This window comes from Kryptolebias marmoratus, linkage group LG11, assembly GCF_001649575.2.
Source record: "Kryptolebias marmoratus isolate JLee-2015 linkage group LG11, ASM164957v2, whole genome shotgun sequence".
Lineage (NCBI taxonomy): Eukaryota > Metazoa > Chordata > Actinopteri > Cyprinodontiformes > Rivulidae > Kryptolebias > Kryptolebias marmoratus.
In genome coordinates, this window is record NC_051440.1 from 2,321,052 (window position 1) to 2,340,964 (window position 19,913).

Here is a 19,913-nt window from a genome sequence, read left to right on the forward strand (position 1 = left end):
TAGGCGGAGGGAGGCTACCCTCTTGTTCACCGGGGTAAACCCCAACGTACAGGCACCAAGATGGGGGGCAACAAGTATGCCCACTCCTGCTCGGTGCCTCTCACCGTGGGCAACTCCAGAGTGAAAGAGTGTCCAACCCCTCTCAATGAGACTGGTTCCAGAGCCAGAGCCGTGCGTTGAGGTGAGCCAGCTCAGGCTCCTTCTCCACCAGAGAGGTAACATTCCAAGTCCCGAGAGCCAGCTTCTGTAGCCGAGGATCAGACTGCCAAGGTCCCCGCCTTCGTCCACCACCCATCTCACATTGCACCCGACCCCTTTGGCCCCTCTCATAGGTGGTGAGCCCATGGGAAGGGGGACCCTCGTATCCTCTTTGGGCTGTGCCCGGCCGGGCTCCATGGGTGAAAGCCTGGCCACCAGGCGCTCGCCAACGTGCCCCACCTCCAGGCCTGGCTCCAGAGTGGGGCCCCGGTGTCCCGCGTCCGGGCGAGGGAACACTGTGTCCAATAATCTTCTTCATCATAAGGGGTCTTTGGGAAGCACTTCGTCGGGCCCCTCACCTAGGACCTGTCTGCCTTGGGTGACCCTACTAGGGGCATTAAGCCCCTGTCAGCATAGCTCCTAGGATCATTGGGACACTCAAACCCCTCCACCATGATAAGGTGGCAGCCCAGGGAGGAGCTGTGGTATATCTATTTCAGTTTTATTAATTCAAAATGGCTCCCAGTTTTTGTCATTTTGTGTTCTTAAAAACTTTGTGCATCACACTCTGCAGCTATATCAAAATTACGTTTAACTCTTTTCAGCCAAGAATGTTTTGATGTAAATTGTTCATATTCCATAAACTCCTGAAAGATAATAAGCCTTGACAATGATTGTCAACCTTACCTGCAGCTGCTGCTTAGTGTTATATGGTAAACTTAAATTAACCACAAATATATTAAATTTGACCTTGTCTTGATGTCTTAGATTACGTTATTTTGATGCTGATACTAAAGATTTGCCAAAAAACACTGTAAAATCACATCCAACAGCTATTACAGCTATTAGTAGTTTTATAGCTGTGTTTACCATCTCATCAGTATCCTCCCACTCAACTTCAGACAGATCCACACTGTTGTAATTAGGTTTGGGCTTCAGTTTTTTGCCATCTTTATACTGTAGGACAGAACAAACACAGTTACTAGGAGTAAGGGAGTGTCTGTGGGTAATGAAATACAATATTATATATATTGTATTGTATATATATTATATATAGTATACAGTGCCTGGGGGAAAAAGTATTAATTTCCCTTAACTTTTCCATATTTTATTACAACCACAAACCTCAAAGAATTTAACTCAGATTTTGTGTGATAGTCCAACACAAAGTAGCTCATAGTTGTGAAGCGGAATAAAAATAATTCTTGTTTATTTATTTAAAAAATCTGAAAAGTGTGGCTTGCATTTGCATTCAGCCCCCTCAGTCAAAACTTTGTAACACTGACTTTCTTCCTCTTCCTATTTTTACCAACTCCTTGTCTAGGTGGAGAGCAGGATGGGAGTTGATCTCTGAGTGATCTCTGAGTGATTTGCTAAGGGTGACATGCCACCTTGGTTAACTATCTACACAGCTGAGATTTATTCTCATGATGACTCACACACTATTTAAGGAAGAGCTTTGTTGGTCTGTTAATCGTCACATAGTAAAGCTTAACTCCAGCACTCTTCTGCTTATTTTATGAATAATAAGCAGTCTAGACAGAATAATGAATGAATAATAAACGTCTAGACGGAAAGTTATATTTCCATGTGAATTTACCTGTGCATATCCTAGTTCTTACTTAGATGATCGATTCCTTTATCCCTCTTGGAATGTTCTTGAATCCTTCTTCACTCAAGCAATTAATCCTTCAACCTTCAATCTACCAAGGCGAAGTCAGCTCAGCCTACCCACCTGGTATTATCTTATGCCCCTTTTCCACAGAAAGGCCCCAAGCCAGGAGGCAAACATGCTGCCGCATTGCTATATATTTGATATATACAAACACTGTCAGTATTGATTGGTAATCAGAGCTACAGCTGTATTTTTGGAGTGTCTACAATGGGGCTGAAGTACAGAACCAAAGCTCACCAGAGGTCGGAGATCAGGATGAGCTAGAATATAACCGTTGTTGTTGAGGAGGAAGGCATAGCCATGTGTTCCAAGCTAATAGAGAAAACAGAACAATAAAAGTGCTTACTTTTCACCTGTAATTGAGAAATTTGTAACAACATTAAGACTTGAGCTCACCATGTATCTGGGCGCCAGCTTCATCACCTCCATAAGTGGGATGTCAGTACCAACCACTCCAAGCAGAATTCCATGAGACAGCTTAAAAACATTGGCAGGGTTTTATTATAAAGTTTGGATATTTAGACAAAACATCACATTAGCAGGTCATAATTGAAAAAACCTTAAAAAAAGTATCAAAAAAAGTGATTTGGACAGTGAATGTTCCTGTTATCTTTTAGGTGAATTTATTTTTTCTGTGAAACTCACGGAGGGCCTGTGCATTGATTGTTTTAGTGACTTTTTGAGTTTTTTAATGATGTGTGTGGGCCCAAAATGCTGAATCCAAAGCAACTGAGTTTTAATACAAATGACAATAACCTTATAGATCCGAGCAGCAAACTATACCAAAACAATCAAATCTGCCTGAGACAAAAAAATAATAATCACAGGAAGCAACAAGTAAAACAGCAAAAACAGGGACCAAAAAGTAGGAACCAACAAAGCACTATAGAGTATTGATGGGTATCACAAAAAGAACCATTTCTTTGGGAGCCATTTAGAAACAGAACAAGGTGGCTCTACAAGTAGTGCTAAGTGAGGACCACTTGAGTGTCAATCGAGCCATCTCTTAGATGAGCTGAGCCAAATGATCCAGATCCTAGAAAAGATCCTTAACTCCCATAACTGTTAAAGAGAGCAAGGTGTAAATTAATACGTATAGTGGATGATTCCAGGATGAAGTCCAGCTGAGCTGATGAGCAGATGAGGGGAAGCTGGAACAAAAATTAAATTTGGATGGTAAGTCAGATCACAATCCAAATCCTACAATTTTTAATGACCCTATGGCCCTGATGGAGGTTTGCACTCTCCAAGTGCTTCTAGTTTTTATTTTTAATGTATTTGCCTTTGTGTGTGTGTGTGTGTGCGTTTGTTTGTTTGTTTGTTTGTTTGTTTTTGGTGTAAGCAAAAAATCTTGTGAACCACTGGACAGAAATTAATATAATTTCTGAAAGTAATCACTGGATGCGCACCTAAGAATGATCAATTTTTGAAGTCAACCCAATTTAATATGGCTGCCACAGCCATCTCTTAGTCTTAGTCTTAGCAAACACAGAAAGAGGTATAACTTAATCAGTTTTACAGATACTGAGTTAAAATGGTGGGGTAGCAGCTGAGAGTCATCTCCAACACATATTCCAAGCACTACCATGAGATTACACATAACTTTTCTGAACTTCACCAAAAAGTCTAAAACGTTGTCATTTTTCAAAATAGGAGTTTAAAATTCTGCCATGAAAGGCAGTGGGCGATAGACATTTTATGAAAGAATGCTAGCCTGGATTAAAAATCAAATACTCCAACATTACTATCACAGCTGTAACACTCCAAGACTAACAATATGACAAGATGACTTTTGGAAGAATAATGTGTATTGTGTTGAACTGACCGTCTCCTTCTTCTTGCTAAAGACTGGCATAGCCACTGAGGTCATCAGCAGTAGACTCTGAGCCTTGGTGTAAAAGAGCTGAAACAATTGGCATGCCAAGTAATCATTATTACTCATACATGTCTAACACAAAAAAATCACAACAAAGAGAACAAGGACAATGAATTTAAATGAAGCACCAAGCAACATCACTCACTGACAGATAACTAACTGGACTTTAGATGAACCCTCTATCTGGACTGATTATTATGCTATGTAGAATATTTTCCTTTTCTGCTCGTAGTGGTTCAGGGGTTTCCTTTTGTCTTTAGTTCTTTCACTTATTGTTAGCATTGTAGCAGAAAAAGATACTAGATACAGTTCTATAATAAAACTCTAGGTGGATGTGCAGTATCTGATCCATTTAAAACTAGTGATGGTGGACAGAGTCTTATGTAAGTGCCTAAAGAAAATTAAATTGGACTTATTTTCTTGTTTCTCAAAGACATTTCACCTCTCATCCAAAAGTCTTCTTCAGTTCTAATTGTTGGTTGGTCCAGGTCTATTATTATTGTTGGGACATTCACATTAATAGAGTTGTTGGAGTCACATGACTTACTGACCCACCCAACCCTCTGGTGAGTCGTATGGATTTTTGTTTTCTGTGAGATGGCAAGAGTTTTGATTTCAAGGTGTGAATGATTTAAATCCACCCACAGAGAAGATCCAAGGATCTGTTGAAGTTACTGAACAGGTGAAACTAGGATCGTCTATTTAATAAGACATAATTGATCTGACAAGCAGTCACATGGTTTGTGTAGCTGTCAGAAGGTCCAAATAGCTCCATGTGTCAGCTTGTTTCAGGTGGGACCTACAACTGGAGAGTGGGTGCTGGTCAATTCATACTTCTGTCAAATCATACCCTCACCTTGTACTCAGAAGGTGTCATTTCATACTAAATAGCTCCCATTTTGTACACAGTGGTTTATATTTTTTATCAATAGGGTACAAATTTCTTACCATTCAGCACCCATGCATTTACCATATGGACATATTTACCCAACCCTGCATGCACTTACTTGTGTATGGCAGGCACGAGTTGCGCATGACTCTGCACAGGATGAAGCTGTACTTTATTTCATATTCAACATTTTAGAAAACTATAACCATGACACAGTGATAACCCAAAAGTTTTCAAACATGTAAGTGCATACAAAACAGGGCCAATGTGGGTTTGAAGCATACAGAGATGAGTATGAAGAGACATGTGACAGACAGCTTCTTTTTTTACCCAAATATAGGTGTGTATGGGATTAAACTCAAATTCTATTCTGCGCCACTCCAGTGACAGTTGGAGATTATAGCACAATCACGCCAACAGGACCACATCATCTGCATACAGCTGAGATGGAATCCTGAGGCCACCAAACCAGACCCCTTCCACCACCTGGCTGCACCAAGAAATTCTGTTCATAAAAGTTATGAACAGAATCAGTGACAACAGGCAGCACTGGCAGATCTTTTGTATTGGGACTAAATGGCCTTATACAAAAGAGGTCGAGAACTGGACCGTAGGTCTTTATCAGAACAAATTTGATGAGAAACTAAAAGTTCATATAAGACACTGTCTTCGGTTCTTTGTTTTTTACCTCCTTTGTGTTGGGAAGCTGTCAGGATGAGGGAAGAGATGATCCAAAGGATGATGAGAAAATAATTCCATGTAAATGGAGGAAACAGACAGATGGGCATGGCGTGACACAGATGATGAAGATGATGATCATGTGAAGTATGCTTATGAAAAAATGAGGGTCACTCCCAAATAAAAAAATGCAGTAAAAAATATTCAGAACAGGCTGTAATTGACCTTCTGCTGTGTGAGTTCTCTGATTGGCCAGCTTAGCTCACCACAGTGTCCATGTAGGCTTCTGTCCAGATGATGTCATGGTCGTGGTTAATGACCATTGGCCGGCTGAGCACATGCAGGTACTCCATGACGTTTTCCTGAACATCAGCCAGGGTTGAGATATGTGTGTAGTAGCCTGATAAAAGCCACAAGAAAAAATCTAAGTGTGTATAGATGAGGAAAAATTACAAGCACACACACACAGGACTGACCTTTGTTGTTACAAGCAATCCACTTGGTATTCTGGGCGAAAGTCATCTCTCTGCCAATAAGGTAGGTGAAAACTCGCACCTGAACAAAGAGGTGCAGCTGCTTGTACTGTCATTTAAAACACTTTCCAAACTTTACTGATCATGTTTCAGTCTTTCACCTTCCATCAGGGTAAAAACAACAGCCATAGAAAATATAGCATGTAATCTTTGAAAAACATACGTCAGAGAACAATGTTAGCTCAACACATCCATAAATATTCAGCTCAGTGAGCTACTCTCACCACAGGTCTGCTCCATTTGGAAACCAACAGTCTGATTCATGTTTCTTTTACACTTATAGACATACAAACATCCTTCAAAAAAAAAATTTTCGTTCCCCGAATTAAACTAAAATTATTATTTAAAACTAAGAATTAAAAAAATAAGATTAATACCACAAGGCTTGTATAAAATCTTGTAGAACAATTAATGTAATGGTAATTAGTCTAACCAAGCTTATTTTATGGCAAGATATTGATCCATTCATTTTAAATATACGTATATCTACTAGATGTACATGGACTGAATTAATTAGGTTTTTTTGTATTTAAATTTTTTTGTTAAACACATGGTAATGAAATGTCTATATTTCTTTTTTCTTTATCAGGTTCTGTATTTATGTTTATATATGATTTGTATCCTCTTGTGGTGTTTTTTGTTTGGTTTTGGTTTTCTATGGCTGTGTTCATGTATTTCTTTGTGTCAGTTCTTTTCAGTTCTTTCCCTGTGTTTTGCAATTCTTTCCCGCCACGCCCACTCTCACCTGTCCCTAGTTGTTTCCAGGTGATTGTCTTTTAAGTTCGTAAGCTTTTTCCTTATATTCTGTGTTTCCCCATTGTTCCTTAGTTGGGCAATGTCTGCATTTGCTGCCGTCTGGTTTCTCCCTCCGTGTGTTTCCTGTGTTTTCTAGTTAGTTAGTTTGTGCTGCCACGTCATCCTTTGTGTTTTAGATTAATAAAACTTTAGTTTTCTTTGAGTCCTCCTGTGTCTGCCTACATTCTGTATTCTTCTAATTACATTTTAATTACTTTTCTAAAGTTTGACTGAAGATTGAACATTTTTCCATTTTCTGTTAACCTTACAGCAGAGGGCCTACTCAGCCATGACTCCTGTCAAACTCCTTTATAAGGATCAATAATAATCAACATATAGCTTAGCTTTTTTTTTTTTACAGAAAATGTAATGCAAATAATAATCATGGATATTTTATAAATAACTGTAACTTTACTGTATTATAATTGGATTGAATTGACTGCTACTGGATTTGAATTTGACTTAATGCACTTGTTGTTTGCTGCATTGCACCCTGAGATGACTTTTGTTTTGAACTGACATAAACTGAATTGAATTAACTGTAATTTTAATTCCATATTTTTCCAGTAACTGCAATGGGTTAAAGTTACTTTTATTTTGTAATTAAACTACATAATGCTGTTATATGTAACTAGTTATATCCCAACTCTGTCAACATAAACAAATAGACAGCAGTGGAAGTGGAAGGCGAAAGACTGACTATTTTGGAAAGTTTTTTTGTCCCAGTGTATGGCCTTACCCTGCGGTCAGGCCAGTTGAATTCCTCAAAGACGGACTCAAAGTCCTCCATGGCTCCATCTGTGATGAGCATGATAGCCTGGTTACACATGCTGCCCTGACCTTTCACCCTCGCCTGCACACAAACAAACATACAAACACAAAGCTCTGATACCCATCCAACAAAACACTTTCAAACATAACTTTTTTTGAAGGTTTATGTTATAGAGCAGACCTGTAGGCCTGAAAACACAAACCTCATTCAGGATCTTGAAGGACTCCTTCAAGGCATTCTTAATTTTTGCTTCTCCCTTAACATTCAGGTCCTCCACCAAAACCTTAAAGTGCTGGGAAAAGAATGAAAGAACACTGTTTTTGTACTTTTTTTTTATTGGTCAGGAGTGGAGTTGCTGGCTCTCTGGCACTCTCATCTCCCAATCCAATACTCTCTATGGTTTTATGTCAATGCAATAAAACTGGGGACATCTCTGTTCTGCATTAATTTTATGCAGTGATATTTTAATCTCTAAAAAATGGAGAAGCACTAAAGACATTATACACTTTTATTGATTTCTAATATGTCCAACACAAGGAGAAACACAAATTAAAAGGTTTTTGTATGAATGTGTCTGTTAAAACAGGCCTCTGATCTGTACTCATCACATTATCAGTGTTCTGAGCCTAAACTTAAGAACACAATGTTCCACAATGATAGAGGTTGCTGTTATTACTGTGTTGGGCTTACTCAACAAATTTAAACTAAAAGTAAACCAAAGCCTAACCCATTAAGAAAGTTAATAAAATAATCAATAAAACACTCCTTAGTCCATAAGGAGTCCATTGTTTACACTAATGTGCACGCCTTCTCTGTTCTTTGATTGGTTGCATTCATTTGTCAAATTTTTTGTATGTTTCATGCTCTACTTTAAAACAACACTGGGGGGTATTTTTCCCACCAGTGGGAAACCATGACAGCAGGGAGTGTGCTCAGGATGTCACGCTGCAATGGGTCTATGTATCTTTCTATAATGGTGCTGCCAAGAAAATCCAACAGAGTTCATCTAGTGCAGGGGTCGGCAACCCAAAATGTTAAAAGAGCCATTTTGGGCCAAAAAAACAAAAGACAAATCTGTCTGGAGCCGCGAAAAAAATTAAAAGCCTTATATAAGGCTTATAATGAAGGCAACACCGGCTTTAAGTGTCAATATTAGCCTATTATCAAAATTACTAAGTGTATACATAATGAGCATTCATGATTAAATGTTTATTTTCCCTGCAGTGTGTCCTGGACGGAATGACACACCACATGACTACTCTGTTGCACGATGTTGCCTTAAGTTTAACTTCCATTACAATATTGATGTATTATGCTTCGTTGCGTTGATAAAATTTTAAAAATGCTATTAAGAAATCAGATTTTTGATGCCATTTTTATTTTGAAGATTCGACAGGGAATGATGGTGTATTTTTTTCCTTTTAGAACTAGAAAAATCTGCTCCCAAAAGCAGTTTGCATAACAACGATCGCACCTTGTAAATAATCACCTTAAGTTGTTTCTCCCCCAGTATACCGAACCTGGAGCGCTCGGCCAGCTGACAGCTGGCGAGGGGAGCTGGCCGTTAATACAGCGGTAGAAGACATGTTCGAAAATGTCAGAACAATATTGCAATTAGGGGATGTATTGATGAACCGAGCAGATATTTGAGACTTTCAAAGCCACATTCTCGCCTAAAAACGCTGTAAAAAATCATGTTGTGTCACTTAAAGTGTAATGTGTAATATAGCAAAATAATTTGCCGCTCTTCACCATCATTGCCGCTTTGCTTGAACGTCCGGTTTGCACCCGCAATGAATTATGGCATATGGTGAGCCGTGAAGGATATAACGGACCCATCCTTCAAATCTGGGGAAAAGAAGGACGCATTTGAAGGAGACTTCGAATTCCGACAGGCCTTGTCACTACGCTAAGACATATTCAGACTACAAATCTGTCCTTCGAAGGATGCGGACCCTGAATTTGGACACATCTTTAGTATTTATTCTACACATTTTTACAGCATTGGAAAACGTTACAAATGTTTGTCCTCCTACAGAAACCATATTAAAATTATATATATATTTCCCACCCCCATCTTTTTCCATTTTCAAACATTTTTGAAAAAGCTCCACGGACCCACTATAGGGCAGTGCCAAAGAGCTGTATGCGGCTCTTGAGCCGCGTGTTGCCGACCCCTGATCTAGTGTTATTGAAACAAGAACTTAAAACATACAGCGTTTTGAAAGTATGAAGAACATATTATGTTTAATCATAGTATTAAAGTCTGAACACCTCTGAAAAAAAAAGGGAAAGAAAACTTCCACAATCTGACCACCTCAAACTCAAAGATCTAGGTTAACTCAACAGTTCCCGGTATACCTTAGGAAATAGGCTAAGAGGATTGCCTGAGGATTCCTCTGTGTGTGTGTGTGTGTGGGTGTGTAGGTGTGTGGGTGTGTGTGTAAGGGGGGTGGGGGGTTGTGATGCCTCCTCAGCTCTTTAGGCTGTTGTGATACAGATAATGGTTTTACCTCTCTGTTATCCAAGTCAGCCTGGACCAAAGTTCCTTTGAAGCATGGCTCAACGTAGCGAACGTAGTCAGTATACTACAGACAAGAAGACGCACAGAATAAGTGGGTTTTCAGGTTCAGACCCTATAACCAATGTCAAAGCACTGACTGATCAGATTTCCCACACAGTGAATTTCACATGGATGTGATGGGTGATAGGTCACATCCTGTCATTGAATAAAGTGTACTTGGAATAAAGTAATTAGATAAAATGTTACCACAAAAATTGACAACTAAACAGTTCTGTGATTATTCTTAAAATAAAGTGTTCTCTTGGAAGGAAGCCCCACACCAGCAATGTTAACTTAACAGTATGGATGTCCTCTCATCATCAAGGCAGACTGGGTAGCAAGGAAGGAGATACTTCTGGAAAAGCTTATAATGAGAATGACCAAGACTGATGACTAAAGCAGAGATTCTCATTTAGAGAGGAAAACTGTGAAAAAACAAGACTGAGTGGTCATCAGTTCCACTCATCATTTTTTTTTTCTCTGCTCCTGGTGGAAGGCGAACGTGTTTCTTTTCTCTCTGTCTCTCTGTCTCCTGAACCCCACCCCCCACCCCCCTCTGGCACTCTGCCCTGCTTTCTTTTCTGACCCTCTCTTTTGCATATTCTCCAAAATTTATAAACTATAAATCTGGTCAACTGGTCTCTCAATGCAATTGATCAAATTTTCTCGACGGGAAGACTGGGCAAAGGAGAGCCCACCTGCCCTGATGGGACAGTTTTTGCTGGATACACAATGGATTCCTGGAGGAAATGGAATATTGTTTGTCTGACAATTTTGTCTCTGGAAGACGTGGAAGATTTTTATATAAAGATCTTCCACATTTTCCAGAGACAAAATTGTCATATTTGTCATATTTGTATATATTTGGGTTTTTGATAACAGGATTTCTGCTGTTTGGATTAGGTAGTTACCTGACTTGTCGTCAAATTCGTTTGATGGGTTTGGTGGTCAACAATCAAACTGTGTGGTTACGGGAGACGTCAAGCAGACGGAAAACAAGTCTGCCTGACCCAAAACAATTATTGTTTGTGAATCTGGTTCCCCTGATGCTGGCCTTGGCTAGCTATCTTCAATTTCTCCCTGGATTTTATGTAAACAAGATGCTTTGCCCCCTCCCTTGCCTAAGGACATCCGTAGATCTGCTCTGGGCTGGCTGATAAACATTCCATCATATTATCAAAGACAATGGCCTCTGTGACGTGATTCATGGACTTATTTGCACACACACACACATACAACATGCACCACACCATCTCTCACCGTCTCTATACACACATACTAATTTTCCACTCCCTCTGCCTCATCTTTCTCACCCCACTCCCTCCCTCCCCTCCTTCACTACCTTAGTTAGTAATTCTTATATTGGATGTTAGCGGGCCTTTTGGTACTATTAGAAAGTCTTTTGTACCGTTAGTTTAGCATTGTCATGTTTTAGCTTATTTAGCCTTCCTGTACATTTAGTTTAGTTTAGTTTAGTTTATCCTAGCTCATATTTTAGATATTGTTAGATTGTTAGATTCCTAATTATTGTTTAGTTCAGCTTTAACTTCATCATGATTTTATTTAGATTATTTTAGCTACTATTTTGACTGTTTTAGCTCATGTTTAAATATGTTTAGTTTCATGATTTTACTTAGGTTATCCTATATTTCATTTAGATTATACATGTTTGATGTTTTTACTTCTGTATCTATTATGATTTCATTTAGATTATTTTAGCTACGATTTTGACTGTCTTAGCTCATGTTTAGATATGTTTGGTTTTGTGATTTTATTTAGATTATCCTATATTTCATTTAGATTATACATGACTGATGTTTTTTTATGTTTTATCTCTATATTTGATCTGTGTTTGATTATGTACCTGATTGTTGTTTCTGTGTTGTAAAGCACTTTGGGTCGCCTTGTAGCAGAAAGGTGTTACATAAAAAAATTTCACTTCACTTCACTTCATCATCATGACTTCTATATACAGTATCTGAGGGAGAGTGCTGGAGACAACAATGATGAGTGTAATAATGAGGTTTGAATATTCCCTCTATGTTTTAATAATAATAAAAAGTTGATAGTCCTACAAAAAAATGACCATTGTGAGCAACAACAGTTATGTTGACAAGCAGTGGCTTTTTTCTCATGGACACAGTGATATAACATACAGTTAGTGGGTGGAGCCATGCCTGTATTTCAAAAATGTTGAAATAGGAAAAATGGAGCTCCAAGTCTCAGAAAAATGGGATAAGTTAAGGTTGGAAAATACAGCTAATGTTTGTTTTTGGAATAACTTTCAGCTTTTCATTGTAATTTGACCAAATCATTGTCAGAACAAGATGCAGAAAATCTCTGGTCTGATCCTTTGAATGACTCAGTTCCCATCAGCTATAAGATACTGTTATAAACGAAACCAGCTAATGTAACTGTTCTTCAGAAATATGTTACTGTTAGCTTGCTGCCGTTTGTGTCTACTCTGGTATACGAGTGATCAAATGTTTGACTGCAGGCCAAATCAAGAAACAAATTAAGTCTTATCTAGACCCAGATTGGTTGTTAAATTTCAGTAGAATTAATATTATTATTGTTTTTTGCTTTTTTTAATTGTTCACATTTTCCCAATTTTATAGTTATTTATTTTAGGCAGTGAAACTTTTCCCACATTTAAGGGAATTCCTTTCAGGCAGCAGAACTTTTATACAATTTACAGTCATTTATTTTAAGTGGCACAGCTTTTCTAGGATTTATGGCAGGGGTGTCCAATCCTGGTCCTCGAGGGCCAATATCCTACATGTTTTCCTTGTTTCCCTGCTCCAACACACCTGATTCAGTGGTTTAATTACCTCTTCATGTTCTGCAGAAGCCTGTTAATTACCCATTGATTCAAAACAGGTGTGTTGGAGCAGAGAAACAAGTAAAACATGCAGGATAGTGGCCTTCGAGGACCAGGATTGGACACCCCTGATTTATGGTAATTTCCACATCTGGCCCGTGGTTTCCCTCTGCTTCTCTCTGCATAGAGAAGCTGCCAGCCCACAGACAATATAGAGTGTGAAGAAGGCATAGCTGTTACTAAAAGACAATTTAAATATTTATATATAGTCTGGACTTTTGCTTGTGAAAATCTTTGTTAGGTGGACCTCACTGAATTTTAACTGATGATCACTGCTCTAGTAGGTGTGTTAGTACATGGTCCCAGGTTTTAGGTCCAAAATGGAGCTATATGACAGAAACAAAACACTGACTCACAGAGTAAAACCAACAGTTCAAACAGCTCAGTGATTTTCATGTCTTGATTCATCTATTGTAATTTTTTATCTGTCATTTTTCTACTTGAATTGTTGTTTTAACAAAGCAGCATAAATTTTGTTCTCACAGCAATGAGATTAACAAAGTCATTCTCTCCCAACGTGTCCAGGATGGTGTTAATGGTGTGTTTGGCGATGGTCATCTTCAACCCCTTCATGCTGCCGCTGACGTCCACCATGATGATAATATCTTTGGGAGATGTGGCTGCCTGGATATACCTGCAGAAAGGACATTTAGAGTGATATTTGTGTTTTAGTGCTCACAATTCACATAATACAATTTACTTTTGTTCCAAAATGATGAGAAAATGCATTTTGATCATCAGTGCATAAATGTGTCAGTTAGTTTCTGCTTACAGATGCAGTCACTTTTGCAGCTGATTTGCGATAATGCACCATATGTTTAGGGAAATGCAGTACTATGCCATTATTTAGCTGTGCCTGAACAGTCACGTACGATACCATATGTGACTGTTCATGCACTGCTAAATAATGCTGCAGTGACCTAACCTAACTAAGGAGCAGCTTATGTTCTTTTACAGAGGATCAGGAAAACTGGCAGGTAATCACTCAGCTGACACACATCCACTTATAGAGCCAAGCTCAAGTCCTGAGTCATGGAGGCCTAATTTCACATGTTTACATCAATATGGGCATCATTCAGTTCCAGAACAAGCCTACAACATTTATGGCTAATTTAGTGTATTTTCAGGCAGAAAAAGTAGATTATGTACCCAGTGCATACAGGTAAGTACCAAGTTCATAGAGGGATACATTATGTATTACTAGCAGTATTTTTATAATACCTTTATGCTATTAGCAAAGTATCAAGTACTGTGTACTTTACAAATGAACATTTTTACTGCAAAACCTCTTAGTTAAGAAAGTTGGAAGTATCAACTCTAGTCTTTATGCTGATAAAAAAACATTAAGCATTTTAAATGTTAGCTGCATATCTACCACAAATGCAATTTGAATTACTGTACTATTTCAGAAAGCAGTGTAAAAACAAAACATTTGAAATAATTTTTGAGTGTTTTGCAAACCAAACTCACCAGTTTCTATTCCTGCAGTCAAAAGCTACCACACCATTGGTGTCTGGAGTCCATTTAATACCTTCCAGAAAAAGACATTACATCAATTCACAACCAACAATTTCTTACAGAAGACATAGAATTAACATATAAACTATATAAAGAACCTCCTCACATGGAATAAATGTCAGTAGACACCAAACAAAGGAGTTTATAGACTATACAGGTAATCAGTAATGGAAATACTGAAGTCACATAAGTCCAGGGGCATCTCCAGTAAGTTGTTTTTTTTGTTTGTTTTGTGTGTGTGTGTGTGTGGGGGGGGGGGTGTTGATAGCATCATCCTACAATCACAGTCAAAACCAAAATTGTTCTTGAAAGAATACATATGCATACTAACCGCTGCTTTGCAGGCCAGAGTTTTAAGTATAGATGTCATTAGATCTGTTAGGGTTTAGTAAGTGTTGAGGAAGACTCTTAGCTACAACTACTTAAATACAGATGTTTTTGTATTTGTTAAGATCACTTAGCTGTAGTGGCCATCTTGATCCATGTTGAGTTCAAAAGTTAGAAAAGTTGTAGAGGTACAGCCAAAGATTATGTCCTGAGAGTTTCATTAAAATCAATCCAGTGGGTCATGAAATATTTTGTTAACAAATATATTATTCATATAAAAAATGTTGAGGAGAAGCAGTAAATTTACAGACCACCATTGGTGGTGCCCCAGTGTAAGACTGTCCAGAACCAACAACTGTCTTAGAATGGTTATTTTATTTGATTTTATGTATTTTTTTAGCTTAATTCATAATGTATGTTCACATTTCTGATGATAAGTTTGATTATTCGTTTTACGCTATGATAATGATTCTAGGACTATGGATAAGAATTATCTTTAAAAAAATTAAAAATCAAATACAGACATTTGCTAAATAAATACTGTTGTTTGTTGCAATGAATGAAACAGCCAACATATTATCTGTTTTTCCTCTAGGCCATAGAGGAAAAACAGAAACTTCTTTTAGTGTAACCAATGACATAAATTTTGTCTGAATTAACTTACCAGGGTAGATCCTGAAAAAGCCAAATGAGCTACCAAAGTACTGCCAGGTAAGTGTGGGATCTCTCTGGAAGTTGCTGATGAACACATCATTTAAAGCCTCAGAGTTATAAATTGCATTGAGGATGTTTGGATCTGTGCAAATAAAATAAAAATCCAGAATTAGACTTTTTAGGAAATTAGCTGCCACTAGAGGTTTTTTTCTGTACAGTCCCTCTAACCTTTGTTGTAGACATTAGTAGGAATCTGGATGTTGCTCTGCTGAGTATTCACAGGCAAGTTGTTGAAATGTTCGTTCTCTTCAAGAGGAAACTCTCCACCTAATTCCACATTGTTCCCATCTTCATCCACTGTGTTGATTAGCATGGAGTTGTAGTAATCAAACTAGGAAAGACAAATCATGAGTAGAGTTTGATTACATAGTAACCTTGATTACAAAGTATCTTTTAGGGTTGCCTTAGTTTTTAATTCAGGCATAGTATAACTAAAACTATTTTCTTCTTGGAAACCAGATGTAGAAACAAAATGGTCAGCTTTGTTCTCCTAAGTGGTTGTGATACAGGAGGTACAGAGAAGACTGGGGATGGATAGTTCTGATGTTGAATTGGACAAGAAGATACCAAAGCCCACAGTACACCTGTTGTATTTATTATTTTGTAAGTGTAAGTGAGGACATGGTAGATAATTTAAATGCACTATGAGAATGTAACCTAATTGCATAGATCAACATGATGACAGAGTGTTATATAAACTATCAGCTTGGAGTTGTCCATTATGCTGTAGCCACATTTGATTGGAATCATCTCTACTAAAGTTCTACTAAAAGTAAGTGGTACGAGTAAGAAACAGCTGGAAGAGCATTTTGCAACTAATTAGGTTAGTTGGAAACAGGTCAGTAAGAGGACTGGGTATGAAAAGAGCATTTCAGAGGCTGAATTTTCTTAGAAGTAAAGTTGGGCAGAGGTTCACCAGTTTGCAAAAGGCCATGATGGCTACTCTAAAATGACTGGAGGGAAATGTTACCTGGCACAATGAACGATTTCTAATCTTGAGAGCGCAGCTAACGAACATAGCAACCATAATAGGATAAAGCTCTCTGGTGTGGTGGACACTTTAAATGAAAAACATATGAAGACTTGGAGGGAAGTTAGAGGCAGCATAATATTTGATTTGTGGGCCTGCCGGAAGGCTCAGAAGCTCCACAGCCTACAGAGTTTTGTCTCAAGTTTCTCTTCTGTGGTGTTGACCCAGTTTCCCTACAGGATCACTGAAGGTTGATGTAATCTAGTTTATGTTATGCTCAATTTTATTGATATTGTGTAAATTATGATGTAATAATAATAATAATAATAATAATAATAATAATAATAATAATAATAATAATATATTGTGAGTTGTCATGCTCAAAGTCTGAGAAGGGAATAACTGTCTAACTCAAAATCTGCAACATTTTGTGTTGGCTAATGTCAAATCACGTCGGTGTCCATCTTGATTTGGTTTTGACTCCAAAGGGTCATCAGTTGTTCATGTATGGCCAATAATTACTTTCTGAAAGTTTCAATAAAATCTGTCCAGTAGTTTATGAGATATTCTGCTAACAGACAGATAAACGCACACACAGGTAAAAACATTATCGTCCATCTTCGTGTTTCGGCGGTGGGCAAAAATAACTGTGGAGGAGCTAGGAACAGAACCAGCTAGTCAGGACAAGCAGGTCAGAAGGGTTTAAAAACAAAAAGATCAGGAGAATGAGAAGGGTTGAGGATTGTTTCATACTTTCTTTAATCAGCACAGATGTTCAAAGTAACAAGAGTAACAGTGGACCAGGTGTGCGAGGGAGATGAATTATGTGTAGCTGAGTGAGTAAGTGAACCAAAGAGAACAGATCACTGACCTCCAGTGAAGCATTGTATTCATGGTACAGGTCAGCATCTTCTGCAGACTCTGCTAACCTCTGCCGAGAGACACACAAAGAAAATGACAGAAACACGACGAACAGCAAAAGACAGACGAAAGAAACAAAATGTGCCTAATATATGCCAAATGTTAAAAATATTCAAAGAATTTGGTAAAGAACAGATCAGCAATGCTTCACACCAGAATGTGTGTCAGCTGCGTTAGTACACAGTTAAAAGTCTTAAAATATGTAAAACTGATCAAATTTTCAGGGCTCCAGTTAAATAAACACTGTACCTTTACTGCTCTTTAAAAACTGTGACTTCACTGTACATTTCACTATATTTAGGTCTGGCATTTGCCCAAAAAGGAGTAGAGTGGGTGGTATTAAACAGGAAGTTGGAGTCCCATGTGACTCAACATTTAACAAAGTTCTCTCAGTTTTCTCATTTCTTTTCACTTATCATAACTCAGGTTTACACAGTAGCTTAAAGGGGCCGAAACTGAGGAGACTCAACACACTGGGAAAGAAGTCAAAATATTATTTCTGTAGTAAAGTTGAAGTGCTGAAAAAAAGTTAAAATGTTGAGAAAAAGTTAAAATATGATTTCAAGAATAAAGTTGAAATGGTAACATAAAGCTGTTATTCTGAGATTAAAAGGAGAATCAAAAACAAAACCATCATTGGTGCAAAAACCTCAGAGGGCAAAATGTTTTTTGGTAAATTTAGACTTTGTGAAATGAGGAAATTCTTTTAACACATAAACTGAAACTTATGTCTGGAGCCTGTCAGGATATGGGTATTTTTTTAGTTGTTTTTTGGATTTTCTATATTTGATTTTCAAATATAACAACTGTGTTCAGTTTGTTCTTTGTGTTGTTCTATAAGCTGTTCAATTTTAATTTTGCTCTTTGAGTTCCCTGTGTTTTAGATTAATGTATTGTCTTGTTCCTTGTGTTCTTTATGCCACTGTCCACCTGCCCTTAGCTCAGTAGATTCCCTGTCAGCCTGACATGCCCACTTCACCTGTTTCTCATCACCTGTCAGTCCCAGCTGTGTGTTATGTTGTTAGTTTGTAGTTTGCCCAGTAAGATGGAACCCAGAACCCTCAGTTGCAATTATAAACAATGGATTTCCTTCAAGGAATGCATATGATCCACCACCTTTCACACCAGAGTTTTAAACAAAGATTATCTTATATTGATAAAAGAACATAATGTGTAATCTCATGAGATGTTATGATATCTAGCATAATGTAGTAGCTCTCAGAGGATATATTGTGATTGACTACCAGCTACTACCACATCAAATTCTAGCTCAGTGTTTGTAAAATTCACTGAGGTAAGCCATTTCTAATGTTGATCAGTTGTGGTGGCCATCTTGAATTGGGTTAATTTCAAAAGTTAATCAGTTGTAGATGTATAGCCAATATTTATTTTCTGAGAAATTCCTTGAAATTCACCCAGTCATTTATGAGATATTTTGCTAACAGACAAACAGGGTTGACTCCACTAATTAATGCCAAGGTTTTATGCAAAGATGTTGAGCAATGCATTCCACTTGAAGTGTAACTTGGGGACCATGCTCAGCTACTACCACACCAAATTGTGGATCAATGTCTGCAAAACTGGTTTGGTTACAACCATTTCTGTTAGCTAAAACTGCTATGGCGGCCATCTTGACTTTGGTTGAGTGTAAAACTTAAAGTTTTAAAATGCTCTCTAAAATTTTCAACAAAATCCCTTCAGTAATTGCTGAAATATTTAGCGGTACAGACAAACACACAGACACGGGCAAAAAACATTGTTGCCCTTTCACCTTCAGTATTGGTTGCAAATAAAAAAATGGAACAAATGCTTTTTCGAGCTTAATCCTTAAACAGAAAATCTACATTGTTGGAGTTCACCAAAACATCAGAGCTGCTGCTGTTTCAACACAACAGTGAAAACCTCTACTTTGCTGTCTGCTACAGAAGAAGAGATGGTGGTTCCTAATCTGTGAAAGAGCCAACATCTGCAAATCGGAGCTGCTCAGATCATTCTGATCCTTTTTAAATACAATGTAAAAATGTCCATTTTCAGTTTTTTAGCTGAGTCTTAAATGAGCAGGCAGCTGGAGTCTTATTGTGTGAATGTTGAGTCAGTATTCACACTTCCTGTTTAGAAATTTCTTCAGTAGGATTTTTGCAATCAGACTTTTTCTGCACACTTTGTGCTGTTTTACCTGTTCATATATCAGACAATTCAGGAGATGGGTGCTCAGATTCTTTCTTTTTGTAACTTATACTTTTCAAAAATATTTCACTTTAAAATAAAATCCTTATTTGAAATTTGCTGACATCTTTTAAAGCCCTTCAAAACATTATTTTACCCAACCAGCTAAAGTGTACTCTCAATGGCAAGGTAGCAACAACAGAACAGACCCACCAAGGCTGGAGACTGAACAATACTGGAGAGGCATATGGGAAAGGGAGGCATTCCACAACAGTAATGCACAATGGCTGATCTCCCTACGAGATGACCACAGAAACCTCCCTGAGCAAGCCCCGGTAACTATCACAATGGCAGACGTTCAAGAAAGAGTCTCAGGTATGAAAAACTGGACAGCACCAGGACCTGACATGATCCATGCCTACTGGCTGAAGAAACTC

The 19,913-nt window shown here is 38.0% G+C and overlaps 1 protein-coding gene across 1 annotated transcript in view; it reads right to left on the reverse strand.

The window, feature by feature from the left end:
• Positions 1-19,913, reverse strand: part of LOC108248114 (voltage-dependent calcium channel subunit alpha-2/delta-4) — an 88,682-nt gene that overhangs the window by 51,974 nt on the left and 16,795 nt on the right. Inside the window, exons 4-18 of the mRNA XM_017436638.3 lie at positions 17,261-17,320; positions 15,588-15,750; positions 15,370-15,501; positions 14,331-14,391; positions 13,344-13,494; positions 9,930-10,004; positions 7,619-7,708; positions 7,384-7,497; positions 5,793-5,871; positions 5,583-5,716; positions 5,327-5,344; positions 3,699-3,776; positions 2,270-2,350; positions 2,111-2,185; positions 1,069-1,155 (exon numbers count right to left, since the gene is read on the reverse strand). Coding sequence (XP_017292127.1) covers positions 1,069-1,155; positions 2,111-2,185; positions 2,270-2,350; positions 3,699-3,776; positions 5,327-5,344; positions 5,583-5,716; positions 5,793-5,871; positions 7,384-7,497; positions 7,619-7,708; positions 9,930-10,004; positions 13,344-13,494; positions 14,331-14,391; positions 15,370-15,501; positions 15,588-15,750; positions 17,261-17,320 — 1,398 coding nt within the window. The remainder of the gene's footprint in view (positions 1-1,068; positions 1,156-2,110; positions 2,186-2,269; positions 2,351-3,698; positions 3,777-5,326; positions 5,345-5,582; positions 5,717-5,792; positions 5,872-7,383; positions 7,498-7,618; positions 7,709-9,929; positions 10,005-13,343; positions 13,495-14,330; positions 14,392-15,369; positions 15,502-15,587; positions 15,751-17,260; positions 17,321-19,913) is intronic.